General features: G+C 55.3%; 1 protein-coding gene across 2 annotated transcripts in view; it reads left to right on the top strand.

Annotated features, from left to right (window-relative positions):
- Positions 1 to 8,321: 8,321 nt before the first annotated feature.
- The window catches only part of CBFA2T3 (CBFA2/RUNX1 partner transcriptional co-repressor 3), a 93,657-nt gene continuing 75,611 nt past the window's right edge, over positions 8,322 to 26,367 (top strand). For both annotated transcript variants that reach the window (XM_084905705.1, XM_084905704.1), the window contains exon 1: positions 8,322 to 8,570. In XM_084905705.1, the coding sequence (XP_084761831.1) occupies positions 8,483 to 8,570 (88 nt within the window). In that variant the 5' untranslated portion in view covers positions 8,322 to 8,482. The remainder of the gene's footprint in view (positions 8,571 to 26,367) is intronic.

Below are 26,367 nucleotides of genomic sequence, written 5' to 3'. Positions count from 1 at the left end.
CGGGGGTGGAGTGCAGACCTACTTGCTTTACCAGGACTCGGGATTGCATCTCCCCGGCCTTAAGGGTCCTATGAGACCTGATGTGTTTTGTGCGTGTTCCCTTTTCCATGAGGAAGGTAGGATTCTCCAGGTGCTAGCCAGCCATCTCCCCGGGCCCTCGCGATTGCAGCTGAGAATGTGGTTCTCAGTCGTGGGGAGGCACCGGGAAGCGAGCTCCTGCCTGTGGCTCCCGTCCACCAGGAGGGAAGACTCACACAGGGGCCCACCACGTGGAACCAGACACAAACCATGCTGGTTACATCCGGCTCCTCAGGGCCTAGTACAGAGGAGACCGCCCACACTCGTTCATTCGCGCATTCATTCATTCCACAAGTGCTTACGGACCACTTCCTGTGTGTCAGCACGGCCCCAGGTGTTAGGGCATGGCTGTGAAGAAACAGGACTGCCCTGCATAAATATCAACACCAATATCTGGTGATTGAAAGAACAGCTGAAGAAATCAGGGACACACCGTTTTAAAAGTAAGACCTGAGATTTTAAGTGGAAATAATGAAGCTAACCTCTGCTGGCCTCTTAGCACGTGCCAGACGACAGACAGGGCATTGCCATGAGGCCATATGGCCTCCCGGAGGCTCTGGGAGGAAGGTGTGGATGAAAGGACACCAGGCTCCCACAGGCACATGTCCCTCACCAGCCACTGCCAGCATCGGGGTAGACTCTGCCCAGGCGGCGGGGCCACCCCAGGCAGAAGGAAAGCCCTGCGGCTCCTCAAGGAGCCTCTGGAGTTGAATTTACAAAATCCTTCTGTCTGGGAGCGTTTGCTGCCTCCCAGACAGTCGTCAGGAAGAGCAGGGCACCCTCACTCTGCAGGTGGGAATTTGCCTCCCACGCCCATTCCCCCGCCCAGGCCAGGTACACGCTTCATTTATCTAAGTCCCAGCAGAGCTGCCCCTCGCCAGGACAGGCTCCTGCACCCAGTCATCATTTTAAATTGTGTTGTCCACTCCCAGGGTCCACCATAAAGGGTCACCCTTCTCTCCCAAGCCACCCTGGCACGGCCTCAGGGAAGCTCCGCCTCTCCTTCCTGTCCTGTCTCCTGGAGTCCTCTTCCATCCCCTCCCCGCCCCTCCCAGGAGAACATGGAGAGCTCATCCCCTCCCAAAGGCAAGGGCGCAGGCATGTCCCAGCCTCCCTATACCTAGGCCCAGCGCGTGACCCATGTGGTGATAAACTGCAAGGGCAGAGCTGCTTGGAGGCTCTGGGAAGGATTTTCCTCATTGGAACCTTTTCTTCCTTCCATGAAAGCAGTGGCCAGAAACCGTGATAGTTGAAACCACGGCAGCCAACTTGGAAGCGTGAGGCAATAAGCCAGCCCACAGGGGGTGGCAGAAAATAAGGATGGGAAGCGCCAGGCCCCTGATGACATCACTGACTTTCTGCACCTAACCCCTTTCTCCGGGCGGCCAGATAGTCAAATGTGTTTGTTACACCCCTGTCAGCAGGATACTCTGGTACTTGCAACGGAAAGAATTCCAAGAGAAATGCAAAGCTTTGTGCCCAACGAACCCCTGGACTCAACCTGGACCACTGCCAGCCCTGCTTGGGGGCCAGTGATGGAGGAAGAACATGGAGAGGAGGAGACCAGGATGGCTCTGCCACTCACTGCCTGGTGACCTTTGGCAAGTCACTGAACCCCACTCCTCAAATGGCTCTCTGTTTCCCCACTGGAAATCGGAGAGGGCCCTGCAGCCCCTGGGGGATGCCCCTCTAGTGCACCCCAGTCAGGAACCATGACACGGTTTTCCTAGCTTAAATCGCCCATAACCCCATGACTTTAAGAGAGGACACGAGAGCTGGATTTCATAAAAACTGCCTGGAGCTACAGTGGATAGAGCGTCAGCCTGCGGATTGAAAGGTCCCGGGTTTGATTCCTGTCAAGGGCATGTACCTTGGTTGCGGGCACATCCCCAGTAGGGGGTGTGCAAGAGGCAGCTGATCGATGATTCTCTCTCATCGATGTTTCTAACTCTCTATCCCTCTCTCTTCCTCTCTGTGAAAAATCAATAAAAAATATATATTTTTTTTAAGTTTCAAAAACTGCCTGGAGCCACAGTGTGGAGATGAGCATGGAGGATGCCTTGCTCAGGGCCTGGAATGCTGAGCGTTGACTTGGACTGGCTTTCGTGCAGATGGGGGGCCAGTGGATGTTCTTGAGTGGAGGCATTCCCTTGGTCCAATCTGAGTCTGGGCTCTGCTCACATCTTCCAGGGCTCCCAGTGGTCTCAAGCTCTGCTGGGAGGAGGCTCAGTCTGGTGGGGGGAGGAGGGAGGAATTCGGAGTTCCTCCTGTGGCCAGAGGAGGCATCTGAATCCTTCTTCTTCTCCAAGAAGATGTTTCTGGGACAGGCCATCTGGTTTACCCGCAGGGACACACACACACACACACACACACACACACACACACACACACACAGGTGAACACCTGGCTCTTCCCCTGACCTGGATCAGAGCCAAGAGTGAGGAAGAGAAAAATAACAACAATATTGCTTAGGGCTGCTAGGCATGCGCACTTACCGTGACCAGCACTGGCCAAGCTCCTTGCACTGCCCCAGCTCATCCTCAACACCAGTGCTGTAGGTCGTGCCCCACTCCAAAGGTGGGAAAAGTGAGTGACAAGATGCAGGGCCGGGACCTAAGCCCAGGTAATCAGACTCCAGAAACGCTCAGGGGGCCCCTGACAGTCTGTCCTGTACATGCCTCCTCCCTTCTGTCTCCTCCACAAGGAAGGGAGGCAGCTTGAAGAGGAACCATATGGCCCAGCTTCCCAGCTTCCACAGAGACACACAGGAACAAGACCTCATCTCCCAGCTACTCTTGCGGCTACAAATATTTACATCCACATACGTCCCTCTATGCCATATTTTTGCCTCAAGCAGCCTGGGAGTTTATCCTCACCAACTGGGAGGAGGTGAGAGACCTGGTTAAGGAGGGACTTGCCTTCTAGGGGAGCTGATGACAATCTCGCAAAAATTATAGAAGGTCAGTTGGTATGCCAGAGCCAATCTCCTCCCCTTTCAAGCTGCTGCCAACCCAAGGCAGGATGGAGAGGAGAAAAAAAAGGGGGGGGGGGCAAAAAGGAAAAAACAACATTCAAGCCCAGAGGAGGCTTCTTTCTGTTCTTTCTGAGTCAATCACACTGTGCCCAGGTCAGCTGAGCTCTTGGCCTTGTGGACTCAAAGGGAATGCAGTTCAGCCCATCACTGCAATGGGGCCGGATGCGGCTTCTCTGCAGGCAGGGCAGCTCGGCCATGGGGCGTGGGAAACTTCAGCCCAGAGAGTCAGAGAGAAACCAGGAGCCAGGACAGAGCCAGCCACCAGGGTCCCACTCCACCCCACCCTCCACCTGGGCTCCTCATAGGGAAAGTGCTAGGGAGGGGCTTTCCCCTTTGAGGCATGGTCAGTCAAGGGAGCAGAATGGGCAGCACGCTAAGACCCAGAGGATGCTACTTTGTAGGCGGGTGGGCTGGGGACAGCCCCCTATCCACCCACCCCCGGAGTGCTGGGTCCTGCAGAGGGACACTGTACAGCATCCCTCTCTGAGCCTTGGTTTCCATTCTGCTGAATGGGCAGTCTGGCCCGAGCTTTATGCCGCTTGGAAAGGTGGGGAGCTAGTGCGGAGCAAAGAGACCAAGGGTGGGGCCAGGAGGGCTGTTGTGTGGAAAGGTTGAGGTCATCATGGAAGTAGGATCCTCCACCCTGTTCCCTGGCCACCCTCCAGGGTCTGGTCTGGATCCAGCCTGGGTCCCAAATCCCAGCCACCTAAGCAGGTGACATAGGGAGGTTGCTCTGAGCTTCTTGGTGATGGGTGTTCATAGTTCCAGTCTCATTGGGTGCTGAGCAGACTCCACGAGACCTCGAGAAGCTCTTGGCACATCTCAGTGCTCAGTAAATGGGAGCTTTACTGTCATAGCTGTCACTGTTAGCATTTTCATTTCCTTCCTCAGACTCACTCAGGCACTCACCTGGCCCCTTCCCCATGGCTCTGAGATTGCTCAGCATTGCATTTCCACTGATTCATCCACCTCCTCCCCCCATCCATCCAGACAGAGAGATAGACAGTCATATATCCACCCACCCACCCATTCATCCATTCATCCATCCATCCATCTACTCATTCTGAGCAGGCAAGGCATCCAGCCCTAGGCTTCCCTGAACAAGAGCATAGGGGAGGTTTTTTTTACTGCACCATCCCTGTCACTCACCACCATCTGACTACATCTCATTCTGGACTCAGAAGCAGACTTTGGCTGCCTGCTACCATTGGGTTAGAGCAGTGATTCCCAAAGTGGTCTATATCGACCCCCAGGGGTCTATGACAACCTGCAAGGGGTCTACGTCAGCAAAAAAAAAAATTTTGGGGTCCATGAAATGAAAATGGGGGTCCACGATGGTGGATCTCAACATACACTGATAGTACCTATTTACTTACATCATATTATCTTATAATATAAAAACATATAAATTATTTATAAAAGTACCTATGAAGTAAAAAATTTATTATATATGTTTATAAAATTGTGTAAGTTGTAGGATAAAAACCTGCACATAATGATATACCAGTATCATCTTGTTACAAGCATACGCGCAGTAAACATTCTTGCCAATTTTTGTCTCAAAGCTTCGCGAACTTGCACCGACTTGTTCAATTCGTCACTCTATAAATATGAATGTGAGAAAAATACGTCCATTCGTTTCCTGAATCTTGAATAGGAAAGTGCTGAGAAAATATTTTAAAAATATATAAACTGGTAGTTTATCATACAAATTATAGTGAATCAGTGTTATTTTGTTTGAGAATGCCAGAGAAAAGTAGGTACATTATTTTTTATTAAATTTTAACACTAAACTTCACTACAGTTAGAAATTTACAAAAAAATCAATATCAGGTAAGTAGGGGGTCTACCCAAAACCGAAAAACATGGCAAGGGGTCTACGGCACAAACAAGTTTGGGAACCTCTGGGTTAGAGGATGCAGGCCTGACTTGATTCACAAAGAGCTGACCATAGCCACCCATTTGGCCTCCTCTGGGTCTGCCTTGTAACTTACATTTCTCTTTGGGGATTTTGTGACTATGGATGTCCCCACTGTGAAGTAGCTCCCTCTTCTTTAAATAGGGCTGGGATGAGACTTGCATAGCCTTGCATTTCCACTGATTCATCCACGCCCCCATCCATCCAGACAGACAGACAGACAGCCATATATCCACCCACCCACCCACCCACACATTCATCCATCCACTTACTCATCCTTCTATCTACCCATCCATCTATTCATTCATCCATCCAATCATCCATCCATCCATTTATTCAACCACCCACCCATCTATTCATCCATCCATTCATTAATCCATCCATCAACCACCCACTTATCCACCCATACATCCATTCATCTATCTATTCACCTATCCATCCATCCATCCACTCATCTATTAATTCTTCATTCACCCATCCACCCATCCATTCACCTACTCATCCAGTCACCCACCAACCCATCTATTCATCCATCCATCCATCCATCCATCTGTTATTATACCCTTCCACCCATCCACTCATTCATCCATCATTCATCCATCCACTTATGCATCTATCCACTGTCACCCACTCATCCACCCATTTCTCTAGTCATCCACCGAGCAGTCAAGGGGACTCCTATGTACTAAGAGAAAAGGACAAAATGGTCTGTAGGCATGGCTTTCCCACCCACCTCCAACTAGTGTCATCTCCCCCTTTGCCTCCCTCCAGCTCTCTGGTCATCCTGAAGGCTCCTGAAAGCCTGAAGGTGAGACCACCTCAGAGCCCCCTACCTGGAATGCTCTCCCCACCTCCTAGGTGCAGCTCCTAACTGGCTCCCAGAGAGCTGGAACAGGGCTGTCCTGAGCACTTGTGTAACCCCAGAGTGGACCCTCATAGTATTTGTAGGAAGGAGGAAGAAAAAGTGGGGGAGGTGGGAGGAAAGAAAAGAGGGGAGGTCCCTGGATTTCTCCATTCTACCCACCCTGCTGATAGCAATGGTCTCTGAAGGGAGCAGCTCTGGGACCAAGAGGGACCAGCCCAGCACCCCCACGTCCCTGCACCACCTCCAGCTGCAGCCGCTTCCTCCTCAGTTCCTTATCTCCCAGGCCACCCAGCTCCAAAAGCCACAGCCAACGTCCGCTTCCCCACAGACACCAACTGCCTGGCCGGTAGGGGGTGGGGGTGGGGGGACAGCGGCAGGAGGAGCAGAGACACGCAAGCACCCCCAAGGTGGCCACCGAGGGGCCAAGGCAGACCTCACTCCCCATTCATGGACAACTTTCTTCTCTTTCCAACCCAAACTCTGTCAACCCCAATAATTAGAAAACCAGGCAGTACAGAGACCTCGTCATGAAAGTGGAAGTGTCCCATCTGAGGGGGTGCGCCCACAGGTGCAAGACACCCAAACAGCTGCCTGGAGCTGGGGGTGGAGACTGCCCCATCCAGGCTGTCATTCTGTTGCCTTCACAGAGGGCTGTGTCTCTCCAAGACCCCTCAATTCCCTGCTCTGAAGCCCCCCCCCCCTTGAGGCCTGGAAAACAACAATGACAGTGACAAGAATGCTAATGCCAGCTGTCAGTCACAGCTGTGTTTCTGAATGCAGATTGTGTGGCAGACCATGCTCAGCATTTCAGTGCAGTCTCTCCTCCCAGAAACAGCCTGACAGCTGGGACCACTGCAATCACCATGCCATGCCAAGAAAGACACCGGCCAGGGAAGGGCGGCCAGAATTAGCCCCTGGGCCCCCAAGGCCCGGATTCTGAATCCCACTCTGAATCAGAGCATGGGAAGCAAGGAGAGGCCATAAGGACAGTGGTGCTGCCAGGGGCTGGCTGGAGTCACAGGACGCTGCTCTCCACCTGAGCCCCAGAGGCGTGAGGGGAGGCCATGCAGGTGGCGGCAGTCCCTTCCAGGAACAAACACAGTCTTGTCCCTGCACGGACTCTAGAAGGGTGCCCAAACCGCTGTGACAGGACTGGCCTCTGGGGAAGGACAGGGGAGGGGAAGTGCTTACTTTTCTCCGTACTCGCTTCTGCACTGCTTGAATTAGTGCAGGCATCACCTAAACACTCAACTCAATTAAATCAAAATAGCCCAGAGGCCTGTGTGCCAGCCCTGGGTCTACAGGCGGCACCCTGTGGCCTGGGTGAGGCCGATGAGCCTGCAGCTGTGGTTGGTCCCCAGGGAGCCAGCCTCAGGGCCAGCAGAGGGACATGGGTAACACGGCACATTGCCTCCTTGGTGAGGCCACTTGTCATAGGGTGTCTTCCCTCGGTTGTGACTTTTTAGTGCCTACGATGTGCTTCCTCTTTACTAGTTAGGTGCCCAGTGTCTGAGTGATCACAGAGGGCTCTGGCGTGGCTTATGGAACCCCTCAAACTGGGGAGCAGCCCCAACTGCCCAAATTCCATCTGTAGGCCAGAATTAGCCCCTGTTCCCCCAAGGCGTCCATTGGAAATGGATGTAAGGGTCTCCAAGGAGCTCCCAGCCAGGTCAGGACCCCCACAGCCCTGTGCAGAAGTCCAAGCACACAGAGGGGGTTCCTGGCCTGGCTTAGCAGGTGGTACTTCCAGGGTGGGTGTGGCCAGGAGCCTCAGGCAGCTAGGAGGAACCTTGAGTGGAGAGTGGAGCCTTGAGCTGGACCAGAACTCACCTTGAGGTCACGCTTAATGGCCTACAGACCACTGGTCCCAAGAAGGAGGCTCTCGGAAAAGTCTGGCTGGAGGTGTCGGAGGAGAGCCCCAGGCCACCCCAGGCCAAAGGCAGGGTCAGGTCCAGGAGGGTGGGGAGAAAGGTAGTCGGGGCTGCAGGTAGAGGACTCAGCCAAGATGGACACTGACTCCATGTGCTGACCTGAGCCCCCACCCAGGTCGAGGAAACACCCAACAGGCCAGGGCTTGGGTGGAGTGTTACCGGCCTGCGGTAGGAGGAAGTTGTTGGAAATCAGACCGGAATAGCCGAGAGGGAAGGCTGGGCAGGGCCGGGCCCAGATGGTTCCTGTTGAGGAAGCCGTGGGCACAGCTGCACGGCTGCTTCCCTGTCCCCCAGCCACACTATCGCAGTGACACAGCTGGCTGCCTTGCCTGCAGGCTGCAGGGAGACCGCCCCCACCGCCTGCCTCCCCAAGTCCGCCCAGAATCACATGAGCCCCTGCGGCCGCCCACCCCTTCCCCAGGCAGGCAGCGCGACAGCTAGAAAGCCCTGAGCTGTCTGAGGGACAGAGGCCTCTGGCTCCCCGAAACTCCAGCTGACCAGGGACTCTCATCTGTCCTTTGAGGCCCCACCTAGTCGGTAAAGGTGCTTATAGTCAAGCTCAATCCCAGCCTCACGCCAGCCCCTGCTGGCCCCTGGAGGGCTGTCTGCCTTGCACCCAGGTCAGGATTCAGTCTCCCGGATCCACCTTGAGCTCCATGTCCCACGCATCCCTGGTCCTGGAGAGCAGGGTCCCGGCGTCCACCCGCTGCTCGGCTCCCCGGGGTCCCAGGAAGGGCGGCCCAGGTAAGGGGGCATGGGGGAGGGAGAGCAGCTGGAGCAGGTGGCTGGGAAGAGTGACATCTCCAAGCTGCTGCCGGCCCAGCTCTGTTGACAGCTAGAGCCTGCTGTGTTGACTCACCTCAAACAGCCACACAGTCTCCTCCCCACAGGGCACCTCCCGCACAGCTGGGGCAGGTGGCTCAGGGAGGACCCACCAGGTGCCGGGCTGGGTGTGTGGCCCCATCCAGAGGCAGATGCTGGAGGCAGGGGCTCTGAGTCCCGTATGGGAGAGTGGGCTCTGTGCTCCTCAGTGGGCACAGTCCTGGATTCGGTGAGGAAGGTGATGTGCAGATAGATGGGGGGGGGGGGGGGGCACAGAGCCCTTCTCCTGGGAGACACCAGGATGTGGAGGTTGGATGAGGAAACTGAAGCCAATGGGGAGAGGGCCTGGCCCAGGGCCCCAGGAGCAAGTGATGGTCCAGACCGGACCCTGGCCCTGCCAAGGAGCAGCCCTGCCAGGGCTTCTGCCCTTTGCGGTCAGTGCCAAAGGGAAGTGGGGGCATTGGAGAACCTGGCCTCTGTCCTTCCTAACACCCCTGACTCCAACTGGTAGGTCCTTGGGGGCCCTGCAGGACCTCATCCCAGGGCACAGGGGCTGGCCGAGCTGCAAGCAGATGACTCCTTTCCTAATCCACAGCCACGTGGCCACAAGCCAAGGAGCCCTAAACCTTGTAGAGCTCACAGCCTCCAGCTTCATTGGCTGCAGTCATCCTCAGGGTCACACAGGCCCCTTACACCCATCCTCAGCACCCCAATCCAGGGGCAGCCCTGCCTCCTCTGCAAAGAGACCACGTTCCCTGAGCATGTCCCCACCTGCCACTGTCCAGGGGCCCAAGGGCCAACTCCCTGAGTCTGGGGCTCTGTCATCCACCTTGGATGCATCCAAAGCTAGAATGGCCTGGCTTCATACCCAAAAATGAGCATGCTGTTGGCTTCTCCTAATTGTGGAGAAGATGCTACAGGAAGGCGCCAGGTCGCTGGCTCTGGGAGGTGTTCTGGTCTCGCTGGACCGGAGGCTCTGGTCGTGTCCAGCTCCTGATGGGCACCACACAGCCACCCCCTCCTTTTCTTGGGCAACCCTGCCTGACCCACTGTCCCAGAACCAGCAGCTTAGTTCTGCCTTCCACCACTGTGCCCAGGGCCAGCCCTTCCTCACCTGTGCCTCAGTTTCCTTATATATCAAACCCCATCCTTCTGCTTCCTGATGGAGTGTAAGAGTGGCTCTCAAAGGCAGGCCAGGAAAGAAGGGGAAAGGAGGGTGGGGTGTAACTGAGAACTGCTGGCTGCTGTTGTGTTTGGATGGCGGGATGGGAGGGGGTATTGACCTGTGAAAGACTGTGAAGCCAGGGGGTGGCCATGAATCCAGCTGCACTCAGTGTCACCGCCATGTTGGTTGGGCTGCAGGTGTCTGGAGCAGATGGTCTGGGTGGGCCTCTTGACTCAAAATCTCAGCCATCGGTTTATTGACCCCATGGTCACTGTGCTTGGGGGAAGGGGCTTTACTGGGAGGAGGGAAAGCTGCGCTCATTTGGCTAGTGAGTTGGGTTGAGGACTTACGTGGGCACGGAGGTCCCAGCCTGTGACACTGGCTTTTAGGAGCTCAGTTCCCATCTTCTGTAAATCACCTGGCCCCAAAGACAGCCACAGCCACACCAGGAGACATCCTGTCCCCTAGGCTCCCCCAGGGGGACACATTGGGCTCTGTGATGGCGGGAAGCAGCACCGGGGGAATAAGCAGTGGGCTGGGCTGCAGGGAGCTCTCGGGGGCCCTGGGGTCTAAGAGTCCAAGACAGGCCTTCGGGCAGCATAGCTCCGCCAGGCGGCTTCTCAGCCTGCCGTCTTCCCAGGAGTCTGTGGAAACCTTTGAGATCCAAAACCATGGTAAGTATCTCTAAACTATGAAAAGAAGAGTAAATCATCCTGTTAAAGCTGAAGTGTAAGGTTCTTTCTGTTTGAGAGCAAATATATACACGCACTGCCCTGTGCCTTCCTGTTTGGTAGGCGGTGAGGGAGGAGGGCCTTCAGGACTGAGGACGGGGGACAAGGAGACCTTTGCCTCTCTGACCATAGATCCCTTGGCTGAGGGCAGGGCAGCCTGAGCAGCCTCGCCCTTCACGGGCCCATCCCCTCAGGAACCACGACCCTCGTCAGCCCCGGTGGCAGAGGGTCCAGGAGCCATCAGAACCCACATTGTTGTGGAGCCTTTAGGACAGGTGAAAACCCGGGGGGAGGAAGGAGAGTTTGCTGTGCTCAGATTGATTAGGCACCTACTGTGTTTACTGGGAGCTGTGCAGGGACTGGGGGCTTGTCCCCACAAGTCCACTTTCCAGATGAGGAAACTGAGGCCAGGGTGTTGTGCCTCCACAGGAAGGAGAGGTGGGAACCAGGGTGCCTGGCAGAGGTGCTGGGAATGGAGGCCTGAAATCTGCTCATGATTTAGCCTGAAGCACAGGAGGCTTGTGTGTGTGTGTGTGTGTGTGTGTGTGTGTGTGTACGCGTGCACACAGGGGGTGGGGGGTGGGGGGTGAGGGAGAGGGTTCAATGCACTGTGACCACCCTGAGACAGGCCTGTTCAGTGCTACCTGGGTAGCAGATTTCAGCTTAAGCACTAGATAGTGAGCATCCATCACTGAGAGTCCAAGCAAAGGCAGGAAGCCTGAAGCTGCCAGAACCCAGCCTTGGGTCACCTGGTCTGAGGGTGGGGTTCAGAGGCCACCATAGTCACTAAGTGGCATGGACTCTCCTCCCTACCTGGCCCTCTCTCCCTGTGCTCTTCCTCCTCCTCCAGTTGCTACCCGGTCACAGGCTTTCCTCTGGAAGATGCTCTGCCTGGAATGCGCTTCCTACGGTAGAAATTTTCTGGGGCTGCCATGACAAGTTACCACAAACCGTATGACTTGGAACAACAGGCATGTGCAGAGCCCCTGTCCCTCCTCCTTCTGGCAGCGGAGTCTGAGATCCAGGCTTGGGCAGGGCTGCGCTCCCTCCAGAGGCTCTAGGGGAGCATCCTTCCTGCCTCTTCCAGTTCCAGGGGGCTCCAGGTGTCCTTGGCTTGTGGCCACATCACTCCAATCTCTGCTTTCGTCATCACGTGGCTTCTCTGGCTGTGTCCCTATGTCCGCTCCTCTTATAAGGATGCCTCATTGGATTTAGGGCCACTTCAACCTAGGTGACCAGTGCTGCAACTGTTCTGCCAGCATTCCAGGCCTGCACAGGTCATGCTGTCACAGCTCATGGCTACGGACTAGTCACCTGACCCCCAGCTGCAAGGAAGGCTGGGTGCCGCCAGGGGAGTGGGGCAATCTGAGTCTCTGCCCCACATTTTTTTAAATTTAATTTTAAAAATTAATTTCAGAGAGGAAGGAAGAGGGAAAGAAAGATGGAAACATTAATAATGACAGAGGATCATTGATCGGCTGCCTCCTGCACACCCCACACTGGAGGTCAAGCCCACAACCCAGGCACATGCTCTGACCAGGTATTGAACTGTGACCTCCTGGCTCATAGGTCAACGGTCAACCACTAAGCCCCGCAGGCAGGGATCTGCCTCACTTTTTATTCAGCCCCTGTCCCTGTGGGGAGATGGTCAACTATGGACGATGGCAGATTCACACAGGGAGGGCCCAGGGCATCTGGGATTAGAGTGTGTGTGTAAAGGGACATCAGAGTCACAGCCTCTCTCTGCAATGAGGGACTGAGGACAAAGCCCACAGTGACCGTCTGACCTGTGACATGGCAATGACTGTCACCCGTGTCTGTGCAGTTAGTACTCATTTGGTTTTGCCTGCGCTGTCGCTCTTGTCTCTACCCTGCTCACTCACTGCAGGGCTTCTCCCCGCCCTCAGGCCTGACACAGAGCCAACGTGACAGACCTCATCTCCCACCTCCTGTTCCCTCCTGTTGGCCACACAGTGCCCGGGGCTGTGTGAGGATCACAGCTCGAGGCCTACCAAGCTGCTGTGACTGCTGTCACAGAAGATGCCAAGGTCCTGAGGGGCACACAGCAGGCAAGAGCAGAGGTGCCATTGAACCACTCTGCTGACCCTGCAGAATGGATGCAGAGCACATGGGGGGGGGGCGGCATTTAGGGTGGAAATCTGGCCCCAGAGCCCCTGTCAGGTCAGGTGGTCCTGGCAGGAAACCGGTAGCTCAAGGACAGGGCAATGGAGTGTGGACAGCTGGCAGAGGATCCATTTACAGAGGTCTAACAGGGTGGCATGGACACCACAGAAGTCTGGGGAGGGAGTGAAGAAGGGTAAGAAGAGGGGCCAGGAGGGGCAGGGGAAGAAGGGGCTGATGATAGCCAGGGAGTCAGGAAGCTCTCAGGAGAGTGGATTGCAGAGCAAACATCCTCTTTTTCCCCATCCCAACCCCTCGCGTCTCCAGAAGCCCCCTGGACAGTCCCCAGGGCATGGAGCAGAGACATGTGGGCTCAACTTCGGGACAAGTGGATGCTCTGGACTGAGGCACAGCCGATTCCATGTGCAGAGCCCCTGACCCAAGTGCAGGGCCCCACCCGGTTCCCTTGCATCGGGAAGAAGAGAAAGCCTGTGTAGGGAGGCTCTGTGCCACCCCAGATCCCGGGAAAGTGGGTCTCCTCTCCCCTGGTAAATGTGGAGTGCTCTTTCCCTGGGACCCGCAGTTTCTGCTAAAACGTGCCCGTTCCTTCTTCATGCCATCCCCACCCCTCAAGCCTGCAGGGCAAGCCTTCTGGGCCGGCCAGCAAGAGGATCCTGACTACCCATGTCTTCCCCATCCATTCAGACCCCGAGTCTGAGCCTAGGAAGACAGAACCACAGGGGAGGTGTCACCCAGGGGGACAGGGTGCAATCCCAGTCAGCTTCCTGGAGGAAGTGCTCCCACAGAGGCAGCTGGAGGTGGCCAAGAACACTTTCACTTCTTGACTCATACTGACCGAGAAGAAGGGCGCCCTTCACCTGCCGGCCCTGGGCCGCGCGGGGCTTTTTCATGCACTTTCACTTCCGTGACTGCACTTGACCCGAGGACGCACAGCCGGGAAGAGCGGCCTGGGGAGAGGCCTGGCCTGCTTGTAGCCGAGCCAGATCTCTGCATCCAGCGCTCCTTCCCGGGGATGTCCGCTTGGGATGGGGCTGCTGTGGGGGAGCAGGCCAGGCGCAGCCATGATGGGGAGAGATAGGGGCCTCTCCCAGCACCACTCACCCTCTGAGGGCACTCCACGCTGGCCAGGCGCCATGGACCCTGTGCTCGTCCTGCTGGCACAGCCGGCATGGGCTCTTTTCCCAGCCCTTGTCCCAGCACCCACCGGGCCACAGTGGCCCAGCGTGCCTGGGCCAGAGGCCCATGTTTGCACATAATGCTTGCACAGCTCTGGGGTGCAGCCTGCCGTTAGGTACATTCACCTGAGGTGGCATCTGAGAGACCTGGGGGAGTGCCTCCTCAGGCTCAGCGGCCTCTGCTCCAGGTGGGAGGACACAGGGGACATTGCCAGGGGCTCGGCAGTCCTTGGAGTGGGCCACGATCTGTATTGGACTCGGAGAGCCCTGACTGTGGGAACATGGGAGAGGGCCTCCATGGTTGTTCCCACAAAAAATTAAGGCTGCTGGAGGAAAGGGGGCAGGTAGAGTGGGACTGGCAATCCCATTCCAGACCCTTTCAGGCATCATTGACCGAATTATACAGATAAGGACACAAATCAGAGAGGTCAGGGAACCTGCCTAAGGTCACACAGCATTGCCAGTAGGGCCAGGGGCCTCCCTGTCTGCAGTGAATCCTCCCCAAGAGGAGATGAAGCCCCGGTGGGACTTCAGGAAGGGAATCCCTTTTGCACCCACCACTCCTCCTGTGAAAGCTGCACCCTATAGCTCCCCCTCCCCCTACAGCTGGACCCTCCAAGAGCCTCTGGGTCTGCCTGCTCCACACTGGGGAGTCCAAGGCAGGTGCTGCCTGATGCCCACAGCTAACACCTGGATTAAACACATCCCAGCTGAGGGGGCATAGCTGCCTGCCCTGCTAGGGTTCTCAGGGTGAGACTGTTACCGGTGAGATGACAAGACCATGGTTCTTATCTTCCTGTAGGAAAGATTTCAGTCAAGGGACAAAGTGCAGCAAAAACACTTAGGTCCATGAAACAAGGAAGGGCATAGAAGAAGCAACAGGAGAGCCTAGGCTGGGCCGCTCTGGCTCACTGGGAAGTCAGAGAAAAGGGGGCCTTGGAGACAGATTCAGGGGGTGAGCCTGGGACGAGCTGCCACTGCCCGTTGCTCTCGTGGTTGCAAGTCTCCTGGAATCCCTCAGAGTTAGGTGGTGGTGCCTGTGGGGAGGGAGAGGGAGAAGGAATGGCAGGGCTGCTCTCAGGAGGGAGAGGTGCTGGGTCCTTTCCGTTGAGGGTATGATCTCTCTCTGCGGATGGAAATCTTAGGGGAAGTATCAGGAGAGGGTCTCAATCGAATATTCATCAGCTTTCCAGGTGTGCTCTTTCAAGGTCCTGCTCTCTGCTGATTGGTCGGTGCCAGGGGGTCATTAGTCAATGCAGTTGTCTGGTTTTGCTGCTTTTTAGGGCCTGAAGAGGAAACACAACTGAGGCCTAGATGTTATCTTTAGGGAGGAGAAGTGTGTGTGGTGGTGGGGGGGGGGGGAGAATGTCTAAACCTCATTACCAGCAATATGCTAGGGGAGGAAAGGGTACCCTGGGGGGTGGGGTCCTTGTTTCCCCAGTGTTGCCTGTTGCTAGGCACTGGGACTTTCCACCCTGGTGACCTGGTGACCTTCTGTACCTGGCCCATGGTCCTTGCTCAGCTCATGTCTGTCTAACTGCCTATTATACCCCAACCCACCCCCCACAAACACACACACACACACACACACACACACACACACACACACCTCTGCTGGTTGCTGCTTTGAAAACATGGGTGCTTTGAGTGCCCACTCCAGGCTGCTACCGGTTCTAGAAGGTTGTGGTTGTCTGAGTTCAACTCCCACTCTGGGGAGGTGAGTGTAGCAAGGGCCACCTGCCAGCATGGGACTCACAGCCCTGAGGGGCATGTGGCCGCATCCCTGCCCTGGGTCAGATCAGCTTTACACGCACGTAGAAAGGATGGACCAGGGAGAGGAGGCCGAGGAGGCAGGGAGGGCTCTGAGGAGGCTGCTAGGAGGGTGAGACCGCTGGCAGGGTTCTGGGCTCTGGGCTCTGGGCCCTGTGGACTGGCTTCCCTGTCCAGTTTGCTCACCTGCAAGGGCAGCAGGTTAGACCACCTCACTAGCGGAAATAGGAGGGTGGCTGGCAGCCATGGCCCAGCATGCTTGTCTGTGATGAGGGGATGGCAGGCAGCATCAACAGAGGCCGGGGGTGGAGGGACACCAGCCACCTTCCAGAGCTGCCTTTATTCCTTGGTCCTCATGCTCACCCTCCCAGCATCCTGGCTGTGACTCTGCAGTCGCTCTCCTGACAGAGGCCTCCGCGTGCAGCTGAGGGGAGCCATGGAGAAGGAAGTGAGGGATTTATTCTGCCCTGTGGGCTCCCAGAGCTTCCTCCTTCCTCCCAAATTGGGGTGCATTTTGAGTGTTGTGGAAAGCCCCAACTCCATGACCCTAGGAGGGGGGAGTGGAGTGAGAGGAAAGACGAGCAGGAGGGGCAGGAAGACCTTACCCATCGGCCCACCTGGCTGTGCCCCTTCCTCCAGGCTGCCGGGCCTCGGACCCCAGGCTAGTGGGGCCAGCCCAGCCGTCTCCCTCTGAGGCTCCGGCTTCCTCAGAAGCAGGGCCCTCCGCAGCGCTCAGGCTGAGAACCTGGGCTTTCCTCAGGGCTGGGTTCTTAGGAGGAAAGATCAGAGGTGCCCCCTCCCGCTCAGTGCAGGATGCTTGCCGCCAGGGTTGGGACCAACACCCAGACCTTGGCGCTCTGTCTGGAGGTCAGAGAGGTTGGAGTTTGCCAAAGGGCCCCGGGCCCACCTCCCCAGGACACTGCCCCGCCCGTTGCTGCTGGCCTCGCACAACTCCGGCCTCAGCCAGGAGAGGCACGAGGCTTCCTCCCTGAAGCTCCCTCTGACCTCCTTCTTCCCGCTTGCTCCCCAGGGGTTCTCAGTGCAGGGTGTCGTCCTGTTGTCCTCCCAGCCCCGGACAGACAGACAGACAGATGGGCCAGTGTCAGAGCTCATTCTCACTCTCCACTGCCATAGCATTTTTTAGACCAAGGTTGGGGCCACACATCCTAAATGCAGGTGACAGTCGGGTGACAAAAAGTGCAAGTCAGAACTCCCCTGTTTTCGGCCCTCGGGGGCATTGCACCCCAAGTCCTCCAAGGCCCAGGAGACCGGCGGAGGGGCTGAGGTTGGCCCTGCTCTCTCAGCCAGGGCTTGCTTGTCTGCAGCTGGAGGGACTGTCCCCACCTGGGGGCTCTCCAGGGGGGGCTCCACCCAGAGCTTCGGGGTAGAGAGCGCAGCTGGTGCAGGGGAGATAGGAGCAGGCAGCTTCCTGTCGGAAACCGAAACTGCCAGGTGCTTCCCTCCCTCCGGGGTGACCCACAGGCAGCTGGACCAGAAGTCCTGCAGCCCCACCCTGCACACCCTCCCAGCCCGGGCGGCAACTCCCCTTTCGGGCAAGCACCTGCGTCTACCATCTACCCTCTACCCCGACTCGGCCTCTCACCGCCACCGCACCAGGCCTCCCTGAGCCCCAGGCATCACCTGTGAGAGGGCTGAGGCGGCCTCGGCCTCCTGGGACGGACAAGTGCCACCACCCGGGGCTGCCGCTCCAGCCTGAGCCACCCTGGCAAAGGATTTCAAAGTCTTTGAGCAAAACCAAGGATGCAAAATACCTCCATAACTTTAACTTGAACCCGTGTAAAAACAGCATTGCAGGCAGATCAGGTTAACAGGACATTAAAGCCAATGTTGCTTGTTTCTTCTCACTCCTTCCTCTGGCTGCCCCAATATGAAACCTCTCACGCTCAGCTCACATTCAGCTCCTGCTCAGTGCGCTGCTCGCTGTACACCGGGCCCAGGAGACAGGGAGCACAGGTCTCACCCGGCACCAGCATCTGGCCCTCTAACGTGCTCCCTGGGCCTCTTGTCCTTTTGTCTCTGTGGCCAAACTTTAAATTAAATTATGAAATAACTCTCTCTCTCTCTCTCTCTCTCTCTCTCTCTCTCTCTCTCTCTCTCTGTCTCTGTCTCTCTCTCTCTCTCTCTCTCACACACACACACACACACACACACACACACACATACTCCAGGAAAACTCCATCGCAGGGGCATACAGGGCACACATCTGCACTTCATTTCACAGCCAGCTCCCTCCCTGCCCCTTCTACATAAACATTTTACAGATTCCGTGCCTCTGGAGGCTGTCCCACCCTGGGGTGGTGAGGTGGGGTCATGAGCTGTTGAATGCCAGCCCAAGCTGCTGGACCCCCACCCCCTGTCACCATTCCCTTATCATTAAAATGGGGCCGGTAACATGTCAGCACTCAGAGCCCCTCTCTGTGTCTTTCCCAGATACATGTGATTGTCTGTGCTTCGCATTGTTACATGCTCTATGAATTCTTTTGCAATTTTCTATTTTCTCTCCCTGTGATCATTGTATACGGCATCAGTGAGGGTGGCTCCTTCCCCAGTGTCCCTGTGGTCCCGGGGCCCAGGCAGGGCCAGAGGAGGAGCTGTAGGGAGAGTCCCCCCGAGTTCCTGGGAAAGGCCTTTTCGTACAGTGTCTGGCAACGGTGTGGGGTGTTCTGGAGGCTGCGAGCAGGCGGCTCCGGGAGTGCCCAGTTCTGGGAAACGAGTGGCCAGCTCTGCAGTCTCGGCACCGGGTCCAGGGACTGTCTACTGGTCCCACCTCTGAGCACAGGGGGGCTCAGCCAATCTACGCTCATCCTGTCTGGTCACAGGTTCCGTAGTCAACGCGGGTGAGGACTGGGGAAGTCCAGCCGTGGTGAGCAGGCGGGAGAGAGGCCAGGGCAGCTGTGTGGCTGCCCTCACTCTACTCTGTGTGCAACGCATAGCACTTCGCTCTCCCCTCCCCCCACCTCCTGTCACACCCCTACAGTGCTCTGGGCCACAGGAGTCTACAATCTTGATCTTGAGAAGGCCTTTGATGTGAGACTCTGGTGGGGAAGTCCTGGCATTGTGTGGGCGTGAGTGATGTGGCCTCCAAGCATTCTGGGAAACCCTGCTCCCCTCCAGGAGGCAAGAAACGGGGTTCCAAGTGGCCAAGGGGAGATGCCTTGTCCCCTCCAGCATGAGAAGGCAGAGGAGGCTGAGGGGACTTCTGCGCCTGCCATTTGCTGGCTGAGCCCCTCGCTGTCTCCCTTCCCCCTCCGCCCCCAACACACATATCAGCCCCTGGCACAGGAGAGGGGTCAGGAGACTGAGTTGGTAAGAGGACACCCCACCGGTCCCTTGATGAGGCCAAGGGCATACTGGAACCCCAAGTATTTATTGGGCAGCCCCAGCTCCTACAGCTGGGCCAGGAATGGGGCAGGCAGGAGCCTGCAGCTGCCTCTGGCATCAGAGCCACCCCCTGGGGCACCGGGGCCCCTGAGAGCCACGTGGGGACCCTGTGGAGGTCCCGGGGCAGAGGTGTCATCCCACACGTCCCGGTCGCTGAGATCACAGCGAAGCACTTTCCTTCATCCTCGTTTCATCCTCTTGTGTCTGTGAGGAGGCATGTTGGCACCCAGCTTTGCCCTATGGCACCCAGACAGCACTGCAGTCACTCAGGCGGGGAGGAGCCTGTCACACATTGGATACCACCTGTTTTGTGAACTCTCTGCCCTGAAGGGGCCCAGCTCACTTGGTAGGAAACAACAACATGGCAGAGGCAGGAGCCAGGGCTTCTGGGGATCATTGCACCTCAAATATCCTCTGAATCAAAGGTCGGAGGTCGGACCCTTGGCAATGGCACCAACAGGCCAGTTCACAACATCTAGATCTTGTTGTTTAAATAGCCACGAAGGCCATGTTGTACAGCGTTTTGTCTATTTTATGCTATACTGTAACCCTATTCTCATGAAAACCTTGAAACTGCAGTCAGTGCACTTGATTAATGGAAATGTCACCACAAAACCAACTGGCAGGGTGGTCTTCACTAGAAATCATTCTACTCAGTCGGATGCTTGTCAGCTTTTAATTCAAATAAGCATGTTATTAATTCAAATAAGCAGGCTCGCTTCTGAATTCTAATTCTGATATAAATGAAGGGATGGCCGAAACCGGTTTGGCTCAATGGATAGAGCGTCGGCTTGGGGACTGAAGGGACCCGGGTTCGATTCCGGTCAAGGGCATGTGCCTTGGTTGCGGGCATATCCCCAGTGGGGGGTGTGCAAGAGGCAGCTGATCGATGACTCTCTCTCATCGATGTTTCTAACTCTCTATCTCTCTCCTTTCCTCTCTGTACAAAATCAATAAAATATATTAAAAAAAAAAAAAGATAAATGAAGGGATGGATAGATGGATTGGAGGATGGATTGGAGGATGGATGAATGGACTGGTAGAAGAGAAAGAAAGTAGGAAGACAAGCAGAAAGAAAAGTTCAAAGTATACTTTTCAAAAAGTTAAAAACAATTCTTAAATAAACAATTTTTAAATGAGCAAATGTGTTGCCTTAGGTGGTTTTTCTCAGTGGTTAAACTTGAACCGTTAAAGTGTCAGCCTGAAATGTCTTGGCTTCAATTCCAGTTAAGGGCAAGTACCTCGGTTGCAGGCTCAATCCCCGACCCCAGCAGGGGCACGTGCAGGAGGCAACCAATCGATGTCTCTCTCACACATCAATGTTTCTCTCTGTGCTTCTCCCCTTCCCTTCCACTCTCTCTAAAAATCAATGGAAAAAATATCCCCGGGTGAGGATTAACAACAACAAAATGAACACGTGTCAAAGATGTGTCTCTCTCATTGAAAACCAGCAGGATGGCTAATTGATTCCAGGGAGCACGTGGGCAGTTCTAGATCCGGTGATGAAAGAATGCTGCACTAAAACCACTAAACCAGTCAGTACAGAGAAATCTTTTTTATGGATCAAAAATAGTTTGCAACTTGCCCGTTTCCTACAAGTTAACACCTAACTCACAGAATCTGGGACCCAAACAGCAATAAATAGAAAGTCAACACAGGCACGTCCCCTAAGGGCCACTGACCCTTGGCAGCTGCAGGCTTGACACCAAGAGGATATGAGGAAGGAAGGGGCTTATGGGTTTTTACACTTTGAGGCAAAGCACGGGTTGGACTTCGGCTGAGGAGATGTGACTGTAAGTCAGAGGAGGAAGATCAGGAGAGGTGAGGTGAAAAAGGAGAATGGGCAGACCACAGGCCAATTTTTTGCCTGAAGAGTCTGGAAGGTGACTGCCTACAGATTCCTTTAGGCTGTCTTGCCCAGGTACCTGAAAGTCCTGTGTTTATGCCCATTTTGAAGATCCCAGCAATAGGGGGGAGGGGATTTTCTTCGTGTTTTTTTTTTGTTTGTTTGTTTTTTCACTGGAAAACAGAACCCCTATTCCTCCTGAGGACACCACTGTAAGCCAACTGCCCTCCATCCGGTGTCCCCCATTCACAGTGAGGAGACAGGGACTCAGGAATGGGGAGCCCCTCACCCTCTGAGCTGGACCTCAAACCCTGCCTGCTGCTCCCCAGCCGCTCTCTGCCTCCACTGGGCCCTGCCACCATCTGCTCCCAGAGGGGGCAGTTCTCACCCAGGCCTGATGTTGCCTGGTCACTCACTGCCAGACCTTGAAAAGGTGGTATCAGCTGAGAGAGGATGCTGGAGAACTGAGCTGGTAGAAGCACGGATAAACTGGGAAATTTTATATGAAGTGGAAGGGGCCCGACATAAACCCCATTCCATTCATATCCATCCACAGACAGAAGGTAGATCAGGGGCCTCGGGGGCTGGGGGAAGCGGTAATAGGGGTGACACTAAGAGGATGGGGTTTACTTTGGGGCGATGAACAGTCCTGAAACTAGATAGAGGTGAAGACTGCACAACAATACGAATATTCTCACAGCCACTGAATTGTTCATTTTTAAATGGTGAAAATGGTAAATTTTATGTTCTGTGTACTTTTTGTTGTTGTTGTTAAACCTCATCCAAGGATATATTTTTTCCATTGATTTTTAGAAAGAGTGTGAGCATCAGCCTGCGGACTGAAAGGTCCCCAGTTGGATTCGTTAAGGGCGCATGCCCGGATTGTGGGCTCGATCCCCAGCATGGGGTGTGCAGGAGGCAGTTGGTCAATGATTCTCTCTCATTGTTGATGTTTCTATCTCTCTCTCCCCTCTCTCCCTCCCTCTCTGAAATCCATAAAAATATATTTTTTTAAAAATAGAGTGTGAGAGGGGGAGGGAGAGAGAGAAGCATCAAGGTGAGAGAGACACATCAATCAGTTGCCTCTTCCACGCTCCCCAACCAGGGCCAGGAATTGAACCTGCAACTCCTCAATGTGCGGGCTGTCACTCTAACTACTGAGCAACCTCGGCCAGGGGATGTTCTATTTAATCACAATAAAAAAACCTTCAATATCTTTTTTTTTTTTTTAACATGGCAAAATTTTTTAATCCAGGCTCCAGGGTTCCCACTAACCGTTCCAATGTGTGTCCTAGAGACATGGAAATGCATCGGTGACCTCACTCCGGGGAACCTGGCGTCACCTCCCTTTCCAGGGCCGTGGCAGCGTTATCTCCCGCCCACTGTGGGCCTGCGCAGCTTCCTCCGGCTTCCCCTCCAGATTTGCTGTGGGAGAAGCTGGCCTCCAGCATCCTGCCTGCTGCTCTCAGTCAGGCAGTTATCTGGCCTGGAGCCGGCCTGCTGCCCTGGGGGGTGGGGGGCTAAGAAGACAGGACACAGAGGCCCCCTCTTCCTCCTCTCTGCAGGCCACAGAGCGTGTTTGCATGTGCTTGTTGTCCGTCCTTGCAGAGGCACCTGCGATGCAGGGCGCACGCCGTGTGCCCTTCCGAGCAGGTGGGCTCAGAGGCAGCTGTGTGCAGAAATCAGTCAGGAAGTTGGAGCCTGCGTGCTGGGCACCAGGGTGTGTCCTCCCCATTGTAACACCAGGCCTCCAGAGACACTGTGTCGGGCGTGCTGAGTGCCTCCAGGAGGACAAGGGAAACAAACGCTGAGGAGCTCCGCAGGGCTCCACGAAAGGGACCTCTGCAGTGCGGCTCCTGGGAACTACCTGCATGTCTGTGCTTGGGCTTTCCAAGCGGACTTTGGGGTGATTGTCCCCACTGACTGGCCTGGGCTGAGGTCACCCCTCCAGTGGCCTGGGCACAGGCGTGGCTAATGTATGCTGTGGCACCTTTCTGCTGACCTCCAATGAGGCCTCAGCATCCTTCGCAATACAGCGCTCTCACGGGCCAGGGCATTCCCTGCAAGTCCCGGGTCAGCAGTCACACACTGTCCACAGGGAACAGTTGCCCACCCCTCTCCCCCATTCATGGATGACTGATACTTTCTCAAATGCAATTAAAATGTCACGTCACGGTCAAATGGCCACAGAAGCATTCACCACTCTCACTTTCTGCAGGCTTCCTGTCTGAGCACCACCCTCAGTTGCTCTGTCCTGGGTGAGGAGTCACAGGGTTTTTCTGGTATTTGCACATTCATCCCCTTTTAATGTGCAGGTTTAAGAAAGCACTAGAGACATCAGAGCAGGCTGAAAATGAGGGAGGCCCAGAACAAAGAGGACACAGCCTGCACTCCACCATTTGCTCAGGGCGAGACCTTGGGCAAACCTCTCTGGGTTCCATTACTTTATCTATAAATAGGGTTGCAGTTAAAGTCAAATTTCAGATAAACAATATCATATCTAATAAAGAGGGAATATGCAAATTGACTGTCACGGCATCACATAGCAGACACTGAGTTCCCATAACAAGCCTTAAAGAACAATCAGCAGGAACTTGAGGCTGTATGGCATTGGGCCCGGGCAGGGGACCTGAGGCTGCACTGTCCCCCTCCCCACACCCAATGGGGCTTGACAGGGGGACCTCAGACCATGCCCCTCACTGGTGCCAGGCCGGGGGACCTCAGGCCACACACCCCCACCCAGCAGGCTTGATGGGGGACCTCATGGCATGCCCCCTGCCTGGTGCCCGGCTGAGGGACCTCAGGCCATGCCCTCCCGCCCTGGCCCCAAGGCCGGGGGACCTGACAGTGCACTGGGGGACCTAAGGCTGTGCCCCCCACCTGGCGGGGCTTGACAAGGGGGTCCGGCTGGGTCTGGGTCTGGTGCGATTTTGAGGTGCCACGGGTGGGTGGGGACTTAATTCTGGGTCCCACAGTGCATTCCAGACTCTGACACCAGGAAGATTTTCATATACATTTTACTAATTTTCTTTTATCTCTGACATTTCTATTATAGTGAAGGGGCAAATAGCAATATTAATATATTTCCTCTAATTAATCCCTTTTTAATGTGCATGAATTTTGTGCACCGGGCCACTAGTTTTGGTATAAGTAGGTCCAAAATATTGCCTGGGGACACTTATACTGAAAATTCTTCATTGTTCATCTGAAATTCACATTTAAGTAGGCATCTTATATTTTTATTTCCTAAATCTCGCAGCCTAACCATAAAGGATTTGAGCCCTGTATCCAATAGAATTGCTTTTAGCTTCAATAACAGAAAACAAATAGTGGTATAAACAGGGTTGGTTTTGTCCACATAAAAGCACGGAAGCAAGTGGTTCGGGCTGGTGCAGTGATGATGCCATCTGGATCTCAGGCTTTTTCCCCTCTTTCTGTGTCACCATCCTCTTACTGGTAGCTTCCTCCTTGTAAAGTGGCTGAGCTACCTCCAGGCATCACATCTGCATCCCAAGCAGAAAGAAAGAGCAAGAGAGGAGGTGCAGAGGCCAGTTCTTTCTTACAGGAAAATCCGAGGCTTTGGTAAACACACCACTCAAGAGATTTGAAGATAAGGTCCCAGTTCCCTGTGCTCAGCTGTCTTCAGACAGCCCCACACCCATGACTCCACCAACCCAGCTGTGGCCCCATGACATCAGCAGAGCAGGTGACACTACGACCGTTTGATAAATGGCAGTCCCGGCTGAACTTGGAGGAGGAGGGGAGAGTCTTATCACACCACTCTTATCTGTCCCCGTCCACCCTGGAGGCAGTGATGGGGGTCCCTGGCCTCTTCCCCGGAGGGTCTCATCTTTCTCTGCAGGTTTCTATTGATCATCACCCAAGGAGGTAGCAGACTTGTCTCCCCTGGAATTTTACTAATTTTTAAAGAGGAAAACCCACCCTGGGGGTCCTCGCACAGTTTCTCTTTTCCGTTTTCTCCCCATCCCCTTCCCAAGCTGCCAGGGAGGGATGAGGAGAACCAGGAGCTCCCGGGGGCCCTTCTCTCCCAACTTCTCTCTCCTTCAACCATTCCCCTCCATCTTGCTCCTTCCTGGCTTCTCTGACAGTCAAAGCAGTGTGTTGGTTTATTTCTAGAACATTCTCTCTTGTGACTCAGTTTTAATGGGGTCGCACACCCCATGCCTCCGTCCTCACCCACTGCCCTCATGAGAACCCCCAAAGCACTGCTCCCAGGCCAGGAGCCTCCACTCAGGTCCTGAATGCCCCTCACTCCTTCCAGGCCTGGCTTTGCACTCACGTTCTCTAGCTGCATTCCTCCACACAAACCCCCGTCATCTGCTAGGGCGCCCCTCTGCTCTCGGATGGGGTGGAGCCCAGCAGTGGTCACAGCACCTCTCCATGTGACTGTGCAGTTCCCGCCTGTCAGAGCAGAGTGGCATCGGTCCCACGGGTCAGCACTCTTGACATCTGGCACACAGCCTGCCCTGGAGTGGCTGCAAGTAACCCAGATCTGCGAGTGACTCAGTGAGAACGGTCTGGGCCCCACGCGGGCCGCGGCCTTGCTGAACGTGAATGCTTGTTGTTCACTCCGCTCACCTCCAGTCTCCAGCCCTGAATGGTGCCTGGCACAGCCGGGCACCCAGCTCACAGCGGGTGAACAAAGCACCTGGAGGGCCCGGCGGGGGCAGGGGCTCAGAGAGGAATCCAAAGGGTGGCCTGCTGTCTGCAGTCGGGGCAGACAGAGCCGGTGCTGACGGATAAGCTGGGGCCCGGGGCCTCCGGATAAGCTGAAAGGTAACCGAGCTAGACTCTCCATCTGCCCAGGCCTCTGTCCACCCCCACCACCCCCCGTATCTAAGAAATGGGAATGTTTTCCTCTCCGCCATCAGGGTTCTTCCACAAACAAACCAACGCGTGGTGCCCAAGGATGTTGGGAACTTGAGTGTTTCCATGTGAGAAACCTCTCCCCGCCCCCACGGCTACCCCCTGCGAATAAAACTTCTCCTTTCCCTCCCTGAGGAGTTCCCCATTCAAGCCGACCACACCGCCCTCAACTTCTCCCTGGAGTTTCAGGTTCTTAGTTATTTTAGGTCTTTTTCCCCGCAGGGCCTACACCCTGAGCCCTTTCCTCTCTGGGCAGGCACGACTGCTGTGGCTCCCGGGATTCCTGGCTCTCCATCCTGTCTTCCTTGAGCCTCACTGCCAGCTGCACAGGGTCCCCACCCGCCTCCCTCCCCGTCCCCTCGGCTCCTCCTCCTCTCCCCTGAGCAAGGGCAAGTGCTGTACTTCAGAAGGTGCTTTAGTTCTGGGTCTACTTTGATTTTAAAACTCTTCTCCTGAGATAACTCACACAGCACACAGTCCACCCAGGTAACGTGTCCAATTTCAGTGGTTTCTAGTATTGTCTGCGCACACAGCACACGATCTAATTTTAGGACATTTTCATGGCCCTCAGAGGAAAGTCTGTACCCCTTAGAAGTCAGCC

The sequence above is a fragment of the Pipistrellus hanaki genome (genome assembly GCF_964339955.1).
Source record: "Pipistrellus hanaki genome assembly, chromosome: 15".
In the NCBI taxonomy this organism is placed as follows: Eukaryota; Metazoa; Chordata; class Mammalia; order Chiroptera; family Vespertilionidae; genus Pipistrellus; species Pipistrellus hanaki.
The sequence above is the reverse complement of the archived record's forward strand: the minus strand, read 5'-3'. Positions and strand labels throughout refer to the sequence as shown.